Source organism: Oncorhynchus masou, chromosome 1, assembly GCF_036934945.1.
Source record: "Oncorhynchus masou masou isolate Uvic2021 chromosome 1, UVic_Omas_1.1, whole genome shotgun sequence".
Classification (NCBI taxonomy): domain Eukaryota; kingdom Metazoa; phylum Chordata; class Actinopteri; order Salmoniformes; family Salmonidae; genus Oncorhynchus; species Oncorhynchus masou.
This window is the reverse complement of record NC_088212.1, coordinates 75,167,671-75,181,301: the sequence shown is the minus strand read 5'-3', so window position 1 is coordinate 75,181,301 and position 13,631 is coordinate 75,167,671. Positions and strand designations below refer to the sequence as shown.

Below are 13,631 nucleotides of genomic sequence, written 5' to 3'. Positions count from 1 at the left end.
CGCTGCTAAAGGTGCTTCTACAAAGTATTTACTCAGGGGTGTGAATACTTATGTAAATTAGATATTTCTGCATTTCTTTTTCAACACATTTGCATAAATGTCTAAAAACACGTTTTCACTTTGTCATTATGGGGTATTGTGGATAGGAAAAAACATATAGGTAATCCATTTTGAATTCAGGCAGTAACACAACATGTGGAATAAGTCAAGGGGTGTGAATACTTTCTGAAGGCACTGTAATTGAAAGACTTATTGTCCCTCATATTGTTATTTGTTCTATAATAGGCCTACCCTACACTCTTAGAACCCTTTCCACAGAGAGTAATACATGGAACCCAAAAAGGCTTTACCTAGAACCAAAAAGGTTCTACCTGGCACCGAAAAGGGTTCTCCTATGGGACAGCTGAAGAACCCTGTTTTCTAAGAGTGTATGTTGAATATGGGAAATTGAAATCTTTTGACCTTCATAGGTGTACAGTTCAGTAATGCTATTGAACTGGCTCCATTTCATTTATTATATTTACGTTATGGCTTAATCAAGCTTTAAAGGGCGTTCTTTAGTTAATACCTAACTTTTCCTATCTTGCTGCTTTCTTCACTTCGTTGGGCTGTTACTATAATGACAAAAACTTTCCTGCTTTCCAAACATATTTGTTGCCTATGTATAGGTGTGTTCTACTGGATTTGAACCTGTAATGCTTGTTTAGAATTTAGAATGAACGATTTGAATTGTTTGAGAAGGAGGCAGGCCACTTGAACATAGCAGTTTGTCAGGAGGAGTTAGGTCACTGACACAGTGAGTCAGAGTCAGACAGTCGGTGATCAGGTGATCAGGTGCTGTACAGCTCTCTCCCCAGTAGTCCCCACCCTTGTGTGGAAGACCGAGCCCAGAGGTGTGAAGAGATCTGTCCCAACCTGCACCTCGGATCACAGCCCTCACTTCCTCCTCCCAGCCCAGCCCAGCTCTGCTCACACTTGTTATTCTAACCGTTGCTAGCTGTGACATCAGATCCCCACCACCGCCTTGGGTTTCGCAAGCCTCAGTCAGGAGCCAAGTCCAGAAAATTCCCAAAGTCTTTTGAGTGGGGTAGAAATGGAAGAGTCAGAGATGGGTGAGAAAGAGTGTGTTTCTCTCTGTGAAAAGCCCAAATGAGGTCAGCAGCAGGGTGTTTTATCCACATTGCTCAGCATTGAGCAGCAGTAGCGTTGCGTGAGTGGCGGTGTAAGGTGAACAATGGACCAGTCTGTAATGAGCCAGGGGCCGGGCCAGTGTCCACTCTGTGAGGCTGTTAGCTGTTAGCATCAGGAAACACAGACAACTCTCCCAGGACTAGTGTGGTAAGCTGCTGATGAAGGTAAGACCTAAGAGCAACTCATCTGTCTCTCAGCGTGCTGTATTCCCATGGCTTTGTGTGTGGCGTCTATATACATTCTACCCAAATCATTTTAATTATGTGGAAAAATCCACGCATGCAATTTTACTTTTGATATGTATTTGCTCTGGCGTCGAACAGGGATCCTGTACTGCCAAAGTTATATCACATTACTGGGTATTTTCCATTGGTTATTTTACATGAGTGGTCAAAGTTTTCATGTTGCCTATTATCTTAGAAATACATTCTGGCGTTGAAGGGTTTTCCTTTCTTTTCTTTCTTCTCTATAAAGAGAGAGTTTCCCCCCCTCTGTTGCCCTGTAAACTTTAGCTGCTATGATTAATCTTCCACTGGTAAGCTGAACACACCTGAGGTAACCACTGGTATTCCAAGCCTAGTTTCTCTCAATGTGCAGTCAGCAGTGTTGAGAGAAATTCACAGCAGCTCTCAGTGCCAGACTCTTCCGAGCTGTTTAGTGAGCTAAATTATTTTGGTATTTGGGAGCAAATAAAGTAACGTTGTAAGGAATGGTATCATGATGTTTCTGATCCCCCCTCCCCCTTACTCTCGTTCCAGGTGCCAGTCTGCGTCCCCACCCCCCATTCTCTCTGCCACACAGGGGCGGTGCCACGCCCCGCTCAGCGACAGCGAGGACAACAGGCAGCACGTCAGATACGTCAAAACAGACGGCAGACTCTTGGGCCGGGCCGGCTGGAGCAGCAAGACCGCTAGCCTCTGCAGTGGAGCCTCCCTCTCCTGTGACTTACTGTCCCAGAGCCGACTTACCAAGTCCAAGAGCATTAGCTGCCTGGACAACAAGCTCTCCATCTACAAGCCCTCTGGTGGGGCACAGGTGCGTCAGGAGGCCCAGGAGGAGCAGAAAGAGAACCAGAAACAGGAGGACATTCCAGGGGGAGGTGGACTGAGTGGTGGTCCCCTGAGCTGGAGCACCCTCTCCCTGGGACCTTCATCCAACCACGGCCACAAGCGCACCCTCTCTCTCAGCCGCCCCGTGTCAGGGGCATCCTCTGTGGCCATCCGTAAGAAGATCTCAGAATGGGAGTGCAGGAGAGTGGCTCTGCCTAGGATGAGCCTGTGTCTGGAGAAGAGGCCTGTAGGTGAGCGTGTGGGCGGCAGCGAGGGCTGCCCCAGCCTCCTCCCCTCACCTTGCAGTGAGAAGACCTTTGACTTCAAGAGTATCCGGAGGATGAGTACGGCTTTCTCAGAGTGCTCCTACCCAGAGACGGAGGAAGAGGAGGCAGCCTCAGACAGGGAGTGCCTGGGCCGCTTCCAGAAGAGGCCAGGAAAGACCGACTCCTCTGCGTTATTCCTGAGCTCCCTGTCTGCTCGGAAGGAAACGTCTGCTGTACTCAATCGGATACAAAAGATTGAGAAGGTGCTGAAGGAGAGCCCCAGCCAGCCACCGCGGTATCTTAGTAACTGCTATGCACCAGACAAAACGAGACAGAAGTGTTTTATGATAGGTGGGGTCGAGGACTTGGACAGTAGGGGCACCAGTAAACGCAGCAGTATATGTTCCGTGGTCACAGAACCAGACACCCTGCCAGCCTCTGATAAACTCTCCAGACAGAGGTTCAGTGTGAGCTCAACCCGGTCAGAGACCGAGAGCCCAGAGCCCCCCTGTCAACAGACCCCGGAGGGCATGCCAGTCAACCCCCTGCCCAAACCTAAACGCACCTTTGAGTACGACGCCAACCGCAACCACAAGGGAATGCCGCCAATCAATGGACTACCTCCTGGCAGTGCCTCTGAGGAGTCACCACCCCTGCTGCCCATCACCCCCGCACCCAACATGACGCGAAATCTGACAAAGGACGGGAGCTCCCCCAAGAGACTCCAGGACAGGTGAGAATAGTCACATCACCTCTAGACGTGTACGCTCTTAGAAAAAAGGGTTCCTAATAGGTTATTCGGCTGTCCCCATAGGAGAACCCGTTTTGGTTCCAGTTAGAACCCTGTTTGGTTCCAGTTAGAACCCTTTTTGGTTCCTCCTAGAACCCTCTGTAGAAAGGGTTCTTTCTACCTGGAACCAAAAGTGTTCTACCTGCAACCAAAAAGGGTTACTCAAAGTGTTCTCCTATGAACTCTATAAGGTTCTAAATAGCACATTCTGTTCTAAGTGTAGTCTTTTGTTGTTATGGCATGTGTCAGTAAGTCCACGGTTCAGTGAACTGATGTTTTTGTGTTGTGTATAGTGCATTCTCAGACAGTAAAACATGTGTATCTCATCCCCCGGGCCCTCCCTCCCCCTCAGAATCAGCCATGCTGATCAAACAACATGGCGAACAGGAGATGCTGATTTATGGAGCTGCAAAACAAAACATAGGTCCTGCAGGCTGCAGTAAAAACAGAGAGGCAGTGAATTTGTTTAGTTCCTTTCTGAGAGTTGCACATGGACGGCTAGAACATTTATTTGTCTTGGATTTGTAAATGTCTTTAACATGTCCTGAGAATGTTTTTAGGGGGGTAAGGATCATAGACCAAGCTTTACTTTGTTGGTGTTCAAGTGTATTAAATGATCGGCCTTTTGTCTGGCTCTGGTTGTAGTCAGATAGACAGTAGAGTGGCCTCGCTCACTTCGTAGTGGTGCTGCTAACTGAATTGGTTCCACCAAGTCTGCCTCTGTTCAGCGTTTGATAATAAGCAGATAAACATTGAATCTGCTGTTAATGTTCTTAAGGCCTCAATGTTTTCCTGCATTAGAAAGACGGTATTTTTGGCTTCATATGAAGAGGATCACATTGTTCTATTGATATTGTTCATAGCTTTTGTTTTTTCTCATTTGATTTGTCTCGAATGTTGCCATTGAAATGGAATATGTTAAATTCAGTCTCTGCTGTTTTTCCAGTGTTATTTTGTAAGAATGCCAGGCTTTCATTGAACAAACATCAAGTAGCCTAATTGCAATACAAACTTATTGCAAATGTCAACTACATTAGACAGGGCATTGTGTATCTTAGTATAAGGCCAGGTAACGAACGTCTGCTGTCCGTGAGAAACAAAGTATTACTGTAAATGTCTATTACATAGTGAACTGTAATAATGGTTGAATTAGAACCTCCCTAAATATCACTGCTCAGCTCCAGCCAAACTGTTCATGTCCAAGACCATCAATTGTTCTATCCTTGAAATCCTACAGCTTTTCAACAACGTTCCAAGTAACATCAAAACAGGACTGTATTCTTCTTATATCATGCCTGTTATTTAGCAAAGGCCTACAGTATGTTGTCTTGCCAGTGGACATCCCAAGGTTCCCAGTGTGCCTCCTCATCCTTCTTCATTATGTTGTCATAGAGTTGTGCAGTACAGGCCGCTATTAGCCTGTTATGTCTTTCTGGAACACTTGATATTGTTTATTACCCTCGTTCTTTATCCCCCTTTAAATTGCCGTCAGAGCACAACTTGTTTAGGCCAATGACTGAGGGCAGGGCCTTGCCAGATCCTCTTGATGAGCGGGGAGGAAGAGATCCTTTAATGTCCCTAACTTGGAGTCAGTGTTTAACATTCCTGCGGCAGAGGCAATTTCAGAGCATGTTTAAAAGCCATGAGCCGTCAATGGAGCAGGACAGCAGGATAGCATGCGTGATCTCACTGATCTAATGGAGGGACACTCCCCCTGTCCTGTCCTGAGCATTCAGAGTCCAGACACACACAAGCTGTCATGCTGTGTACATACGTACAGTACACAGAACTCCAGAAAATGTTTGGGTTGGTGATAAATAAACAGGAAATGACTTTGTGATTGGAGCACATGTTGCTGTCAGCATAATTAGATTAGAGGTGCTCTGAACCAGTGTTCCAGGTCTCTCTCTCTCTCTCTCTCTCTCTCTCTCTCTCTCTCTCTCTCTCTCTCTCTCTGTGTTTAATTGGCAGCTTCATAGAGGGCTGCTGAGGGATGAGGCATATTTGGGTCTCATTGGAACAGTGGCTTTCATCCACTCAGGTGGTCCTCGTTGATTGTAATCGGCCAGTAGAGGATGTCAGGATGGAATGAACCAGACCCTCTGGACTGCAGCTCTCCTCTCCACTGTCTCAGCACACAGCCATGCATGATTAAATGCAATATTATTTTCTGCTTTTTTCATCCTCCCTCCCTGTTTCTTGTTTCTTCCCATCTTTTCCTCCCTCCGTTTGCTGTCCACCCACTTTTCCTTTCTGTGATTCTCCCTCCATCAATCCCCTCGCTTTCTCTTTCTGACTCTCTCTCTTTCTGACTCTCTCTCTCTCTCTCTCTCTCTCTCTCTCTCTCCAGGGAGTCATGTGAGTTGGAGGATGCTGCCAACCTGGCCTCCTCGTACCCATCCTCTCACACAGAGAATGGCACTGTTTCCACAGAGACCCGCAGCAGCCGGCCCAGCTCCAAAAGCACTTTAGAGGAGAACGCCTATGAGGACATAGTGGGTAAGCATGGTGCTGTGTCTGGATACCTCAGGATAACTCAGGATAACTCAGCCTGACCTGCAACACTTACTGATGCATTGTAATTCAGTGAATAACCAGGATTGTTGAAAGCCAAACTCTGTTAGTGACTGCTGATACAAGCAGTAATTCCAAAATCCTTTCACACACTTGGTAGATTTCTAGAGAAGTCTGATTGTTGGCCACTCTCTCATATCCTCACACTCTCAGCTGCCAAGTAGACTGGATTGTCTTTATTCTGAAGGATGGCATGAAGACGTGTGCTGCTTTCTGGTTTCACCATCAACTCCTACTTGTTATGGACTGATAACAAGTATTTCTTTATATGCTGAAAGCTCTGTGTGTCTGTCTCCAGACAATGGTTATGTGGGAGCCAGCAACAACAGATGGGTTATATATTGCGAGCTGGCCTTCCCCTGGTTAAAAGGAATTTGACAGTCATGGGGTACATTTATACCCCATCTGCTTTCTATTGGACAATCCCAAATAGTTGACTGAAAAACTCTCAGGGCTTTTCAAAAATCAATGCTAGATTTATACTTAATATTCCTGCTTTATGTTTATTCAGCCCTGTATGGTTATGTAAAGAAAATATGATCATCACTCACTCTTCATTATCAGGCCATTCCTCGAGACAAAGAATGGCACTCCTCCGTTTACTGGATTAAATTGTAAGATTACTCTGTGGCTTGGGAAAATGTCAACTTGATATGCCTTAGCTAAAGCCCAGACCTCACACTAAAGCTAATTTCACATAAATCAAGGGTTCGACAGTTTCACAAGGAATTGTTTTCACAAAATTGGGGGAATATCTATCCTCTAACAAGGACTTTTGGTAACATGGAAAACTACAATATCACGGTGAAAGCAAGACCAACTCTAATTTCTCTGTATTGAGTGTGACAAAGTACAAATGTATGCGAAATTCCTTTCCAGTAGTAAACGTCCTGAGGACTGTGGACAGTGGAAAGGCTGGTTCTCCTGAGGTGCTTCATGTGGCAGCGATGTCTGTCACGTCTCGCCCGGCCATTCTCGGCCCCTCCACTATAAATCTCCTTCCTGCTCATCAGGCTTGAATGTGAGACCCAGTATAAGAATGGGGGCTGACATGTTTTTAGTTGGAAATTAGAGATTGAGTGTTGGTTGATATATGTTTGTAGCCTTTGAGCATTTTTTTTGCAAGCACATGGGTCAAATTAAGACTGTAATGGCCACATTTCTCCCACATACATGGTTAACTCTCTTCCTCTATTCGTCCTCTATGGTGTTTTATTCAGTCTCTGAAGATGACCAATGGTTCCAGGCAGAGCATGAATCGGTGGCCGCGAGGGGACCCGGGGGACTTTCATGTGTACCCCAAAAAAGAGTTCATTGTTCGCCGGTCGAACACTTCGAGTATGGGATCGTCGATGCGGTCGAAGGCATTTTGGCTGAATGATGATTAGTTACAGAGAAATACATTGCCTCTGTGAGCAGTCCCTCCCCAGTGATCCTGGCTGCTCCAGTCTGTAATAGGCCTAGCTGGCTCTGATCACGGCATGGAATGGCGGTCTCCACCACCGCTAAGCAGCGGTTTACAGGTCAGATGTTCCGTTGGAAGCAGCAGCCACAGCAGTGGGAGATAAGCCATGTTCTAGTCCCTCTTCGCTCGTATTTCAACGTGTAGCAGCCCAGACACTTTGGACTCAGACACACACAGTCCTTCTCGAAGCATTTAATCAACTATGTGAGGAGATCATAGCTGTCTGAGGCAGTAGCCCACTAAAAATGAGTACATTAAATAAATAGACTTCTCAAAATCAAATCAAATTTAATTTGCCACATGCGCTGGATACAACTGGTGTAGACTTTACCATGGAATGCTTGCTTATGAGCCCTTCCCATCGTTTCAGAATTAAAAAATAATAATACAAATAGTAACACGAGGAATCAAATAAAATACACAAGAATGGAGCTATATACAGGAAGTACCAGTACCAGATAATGTGCAGAGGTATGTGGTATTTGAGGTAGATATGTACCTGAAGGCAGGGTAAAGTGACTAGTCATCATGATAGATAATAAGAAGACTAAAATATAGAACAGAGTAGCAGCAGCATATGATGTGTGTGTGTGTGTGTGTGTGTGTGTGTGTGTGTGTGTGTGTGTGTGTGTGTGTGTGTGTGTGTGTGTGTGTGTGTGTGTGTGTGTGTGTGTGTGTGTGTGTGTGTGTGTGTGTGTGTGTGTGTGTGTGTGTGTGTGTGTGAATGTGTGTGGGTTTTGTGTTGGAGTGTATATGAGTGTGTGCGTATGTGAATGTGTGTGGGTTTTGTGTTGGAGTGTATATGAGTGAGTGTGTATGTATATGGTCTGCGTATATATAGTCTAGTGAGTGTGAATATGGTGTGTATATTTAGTCTAATGAGTGTGAATATGGTGTCTATATGTAGTCTAGTGAGTGTGAATATGGTGTGTATATATAGTCTAGTGAGTGTGAATATGGTATGTACATATAGTCTAGTGAGTGTGAATATGGTGTATATATAGTCTAGTGAGTGTGAATATGGTGTCTATATATAGTCTAGTGAGTGTGAATATGGTGTGTATATATAGTCTAGTGAGTGTGAATATGGTGTGTACATATAGTCTAGTGAGTGTGAATATGGTGTGTATATATAGTCTAGTGAGTGTGAATATGGTGTGTACATATAGTCTAGTGAGTGTGAATATGGTGTCTATATATAGTCTAGTGAGTGTGAATATGGTGTGTATATATAGTCTAGTGAGTGTGAATATGGTGTCTATATGTAGTCTAGTGAGTGTGAATATGGTGCGTATATATAGTCTAGTGAGTGTGAATATGGTGTCTATATGTAGTCTAGTGAGTGTGAATATGGTGTGTATATATAGTCTAGTGAGTGTGAATATGGTGTCTATATGTAGTCTAGTGAGTGTGAATATGGTGTGTATATATAGTCTAGTGAGTGTGAATATGGTGTGTACATATAGTCTAGTGAGTGTGAATATGGTGTCTATATATAGTCTAGTGAGTGTGAATATGGTGTGTATATATAGTCTAGTGAGTATACGTAGGGTCAGTGCAAGATAGAGTCAGTGCAGATAGTTTGAGTACCATTAATTTACTATTTAGCAGTCATATGGTTTGGGGGTAGAAGCTGTCTCGGAGGCCATTCGAGAGCTGATTTCCCAGTACGTTTGCCGGATGGCAGCAGTATGGCTTGGGAGTCTTTGGACATTTTTCGGGCCTTCCTCTGACGCCACCTGATATAGAGGTCCTGGATGTCAGGGAGCTCGGCCCCTGTGATGGGCTGTCCGCACCCCCCTCTGTAGCGCTTTGAGGTCAAGGGCAATGCATTTGCCATACAGAGTAATGATGCAGCCAGTCAAGATGCTCTCAATAGTACATCTGTAGAACATTTTGAGGATTTGAGGGCCAATGCCAAATCGTTTCAGCCTCTTGAGGGGGAAGAGTTGCTGCCATGCCCTCTTTACGACTATGCGGGTGTGTGGGAACCATGTTAAGTCCTTAGTGGACGCCAAGGGACTAGAAGCTCTCGACCCTCTCCACAACAGCCCTGTCAACATGGATAGGGGCGGGCTCTCCCCTATTTCCCCTATAGTCCACGATCAGCTCCTTGGTCTTACTGATGTTGTTGTCCTAGCACCACACTGCTTAGTCTCTGACCTCCTTCCTATATGCTGTCTCATCGTCATCCATGATCAGGCCTACCACTGTTGTGTAATCGGCAAACTTGGTGATGGTGTTGGAGTTGTGCGTGACCATGCAGTCGTGGGTGAACATGGAGTACAGAAGGGAACTAAGCACACACCCCTGAGGGGCCCCGGAGTTGAGGGTCAGCCTAAGTCCAGGATCCAGTTGCAGAGGGAGGGGTTCAGTCCCAGGCTCCCTAGCTTGGTGATGAGCTTGGAGGAGACTATGGTGTTGGACGCTGAGCTGTAATCTATGAACAGTATTCTCACATAGTTATTTTCCCTCCTGTCCAGGTGGAAGAGGGCAGTGTGAAGTGCAATTGTGATTGCTTCATCTGTGGATCTGTCAGGGGGGTATGCAAATTGGAGTGGGTGTAGGGTGTCTGGGATGATGGTGTTGATGTTTGTCATGACCAGCCTTTCAAAACACTTCATAATTACAGGTCTGAGTGCTACAGGGCAATTGTCATTTAGGCAGATTACATTGGAGCTCTTGGGAATAGGGACAATTGTGGCAGTTTGAAACATTTGGGGATTACAGACTGGGATGAGGAGAGATTGAAAATGTCTGTGAAGACACTTGCCAGCTGGTCTGCACATGCTATGAGAACACGCCCTGGTATTCTGGCCTTGTGATTGCATTCCACCTTCCTCTTATATTGCCCTTTTGCATGTTTGATGTCTTGTCGGAGGTCGGAGGGGCTTTCTTTGTTGTGTCCGTGTCCCGTCTTATAGTCTATGCACTTATTGATGAAGCCTGTGATTTGTTGTGGTAAACTCCTCAATGCTAACGGTTAAATCCCGGAACATATTCCAGTCTGTACTAGAAAAACAGTCTTATAGCCTCCCATCTTCTTCATCCAACAACGTCCGTATTCAGTGCATCACTGGTACTTCCTGTTTGAGCTTCTGATTGTAAACATGAAGCAGGATAATGGAGTCATGGTCAGATTTGCCAAAGAAAGGACGAGGGAGGGCCTTGTATGCATTTCTGTAGGTAGCAAAAAAGTACTCCATAGTTTTGTTGGCACAGGAGACGTGTTGGTAGAAGTGAGGTAGGATGGTTTTAATTTTCCACCCAACCATTTGTTTTTTTATGGCCCATACAGTTAGGTGAGTGCCAGAGTGGTGTTGGCTCGTGGAGGGATGTAGACAGCTGTGATAATTACAGATGAGAACTCTCTTGGTAGTTAAAAGGGTCTGTAGCTAACCATGAGGGATTCTAAATCAGGTGAGCTAGATATTTCCTTCACACTGGAAGCAGCACACCAGTTGTTATTTATGAAAAAAAAACACTCCTCCTTTTGACTTCCCTGAAGCTGCTGTCCGATCCTGCCACTGCATGGAGAATCCACTGAGTACTACGTGCATTGCATCATCATCCAGCCATGTTTCAGTAAGACATAATATTGCAGCTTTTCAAGTCTCTCTGATTGGAGTTCTTGAGTGACTGGATATTTGCCAATATTCACTGGTTTCTAATTCTGAAGCCAGTGAAGTTAAGCTGAAGTCAGTGTCTCTGTATTTTCTTTTGTACCATCATCTTTGAAATGCAAGAGAAAGGCCATAATGTATTATTCCAGCCAAGGTGTAATTTAGATGTTGGCCACTAGATGGCAGAAGGAAATTTGCAAAGTGTTAGACTGATCCAATGAACCATTGCATTTCTGTCCAAAATGTTGTATCAAGAATAATTTGTTTATTAATATATTTTCATGTTCAAAATTGTGCACTTTCCTCAAACAATAACATGGCATTCTTTCACTGTAATAGCTACTGTGAATTGGACAGTGCAGTTAGATTAACAAAAATGTATGCTTTCTGCTAATATCAGATACAGTGGGGCAAAAAAGTATTTAGTCAGCCACCAATTGTGCAAGTTCTCCGACTTAAAAAGATGAGAGAGGCCTGCAATTTTCATCATAGGTACACTTCCACTATGACAGACAAAATGAGAAAAAAAATCCTGAATTTATTTGCATACCTATGTGAGAATGCTGTTCATCGACTACAGCTCGGCATTTAACGCCATAGTACCCTCCAAGCTCGTCATCAAGCTGGAGACCCTGGGTCTCGACCCCGCCCTGTGCAACTGGGTACTGGACTTCCTGACGGGCCGCCCCCAGGTGGTGAGGGTAAGCAACAACATCTCCACCCAGCTGATCCTCAACACTGGGGCCCCACAAGGGTGCGTTCTGAGCCCTCTCCTGTACTCCCTGTTCACCCACGACTGCGTGGCCATGCATGCCTCCAACTCAATCATCAAGTTTGCGGACGACACAACAGTGGTAGGCTTGATTACCAACAACGACAAGACGGCCTACAGGGAGGAGGTGAGGGCCCTCGGAGTGTGGTGTCAGGAAAATAACCTCACACTCAACGTCAACAAAACTAAGGAGATGATTGTGGACTTCAGGAAACAGCAGAGGGAACACCCCCCTATCCACATCGATGGAACAGTAGTGGAGAGGGTAGTAAGTTTTAAGTTCCTCGGCGTACACATCACAGACAAACTGAATTGGTCCACCCACACAGACAGCATCGTGAAGAAGGCGCAGCAGCGCCTCTTCAACCTCAGGAGGCTGAAGAAATTCGGCTTGTCACCAAAAGCACTCACAAACTTCTACAGATGCACAATCGAGAGCATCCTGACGGGCTGTATCACCGCCTGGTACGGCAACTGCTCCGCCCACAACCGTAAGGCTCTCCAGAGTGTAGGGAGGTCTGCACAACGCATCACCGGGGGAAAACTACCTGCCCTCCAGGACACCTACACCACCCGATGTCACAGGAAGGCCATAAAGATCATCAAGGACAACAACCACCCGAGCCACTGCCTGTTCACCCCGCTATCATCCAGAAGGCAAGGTCAGTACAGGTGCATCAAAGCTGGGACCGAGAGACTGAAAAACAGCTTCTATCTCAAGGCCATCAGACTGTTAAACAGCCACCACTAACATTGAGTGGCTGCTGCCAACACACTGACTTAACTCCAGACACTTTAATAATGGGAATTGATGGGAAATGATGTAAAATATATCACTAGCCACTTTAAACAATGCTACCTAATATAATGTTTATATACCCTACATTATTCATCTCATAGGTATATGTATATACTGTACTCTATATCATCTACTGCATCTTTATGTAATACATGTATCACTAGCCACTTTAACTATGCCACTTTGTTTACATACTCATCTCATATGTATATACTGCACTCAATACCATCTACTGTATCTTGCCTATGCCGCTCTGTACCATCACTCATTCATATATCTTTATGTACATATTCTTTATCCCCTACACTTGTGTCTATAAGGTAGTAGTTTTGGAATTGTTAGCTAGATTACTTGTTGGTTATTACTACATTGTCGGAACTAGAAGCACAAGCATTTCGCTACACTCGCATTAACATCTGCTAACCATGTGTATGTGACAAATAAAATTTGATTTGATTTGAAATTTTGGTGGAAAATAAGTATTTGGTCACCTACAAACAAGCAAGATTTCTGGCTCTCACAGACCTGTAACTTCTTCTTTAAGAGGCTCCTCTGTCCTCCACTCGTTACCTGTATTAATGGCACCTGTTTGAACTTCTTATCAGTGTAAAAGACACCTGTCCACAACCTCAAACAGTCACACTCCAATCTCCACTATGGCCAAGACCAAAGAGCTGTCAAAGGATACCAGAAACAAAATTGTAGACCTACACCAGGCTGGGAAGACTGAATCTGCAATATGTAAGCAGCTTGGTTTGAAGAAATCAACTGTGGGAGCAATTATTAGGAAATGGAAGACATACATGATAATCTCCCTCGATCTGGGGCTCCACGCAAGATCTCACCATGTGGGGTCAAAATGATCACAAGAACGGTGAGAAAAAATCCCAGAACCACACGGGGGGACCTAGTGAATGACCTGCAGAGCTGGGACCAAAGTAACAAAGCCTTCCATCAGTAACACACTACGCCGCCAGGGACTCAAATCCTGCAGTGCCAGACTTGTCCCCCTGCTTAAGCCAGTACACGTCCAGTCCCGTCTGAAGTTTGCTAGAGAGCATTTGGATGATCCAGAAGTAGATTGGGAAAATGTCATATGGTC

At 45.1% G+C, this 13,631-nt stretch overlaps 1 protein-coding gene across 3 annotated transcripts in view; it reads left to right on the top strand.

The window, feature by feature from the left end:
- The window catches only part of LOC135550597 (DENN domain-containing protein 2B-like), a 98,889-nt gene that overhangs the window by 51,244 nt on the left and 34,014 nt on the right, over positions 1–13,631 (top strand). For all 3 annotated transcript variants that reach the window (XM_064981563.1, XM_064981571.1, XM_064981580.1), the window contains exons 3-4: positions 1,950–3,239; positions 5,647–5,795. In XM_064981563.1, coding sequence (XP_064837635.1) covers positions 1,950–3,239; positions 5,647–5,795 — 1,439 coding nt within the window. The remainder of the gene's footprint in view (positions 1–1,949; positions 3,240–5,646; positions 5,796–13,631) is intronic.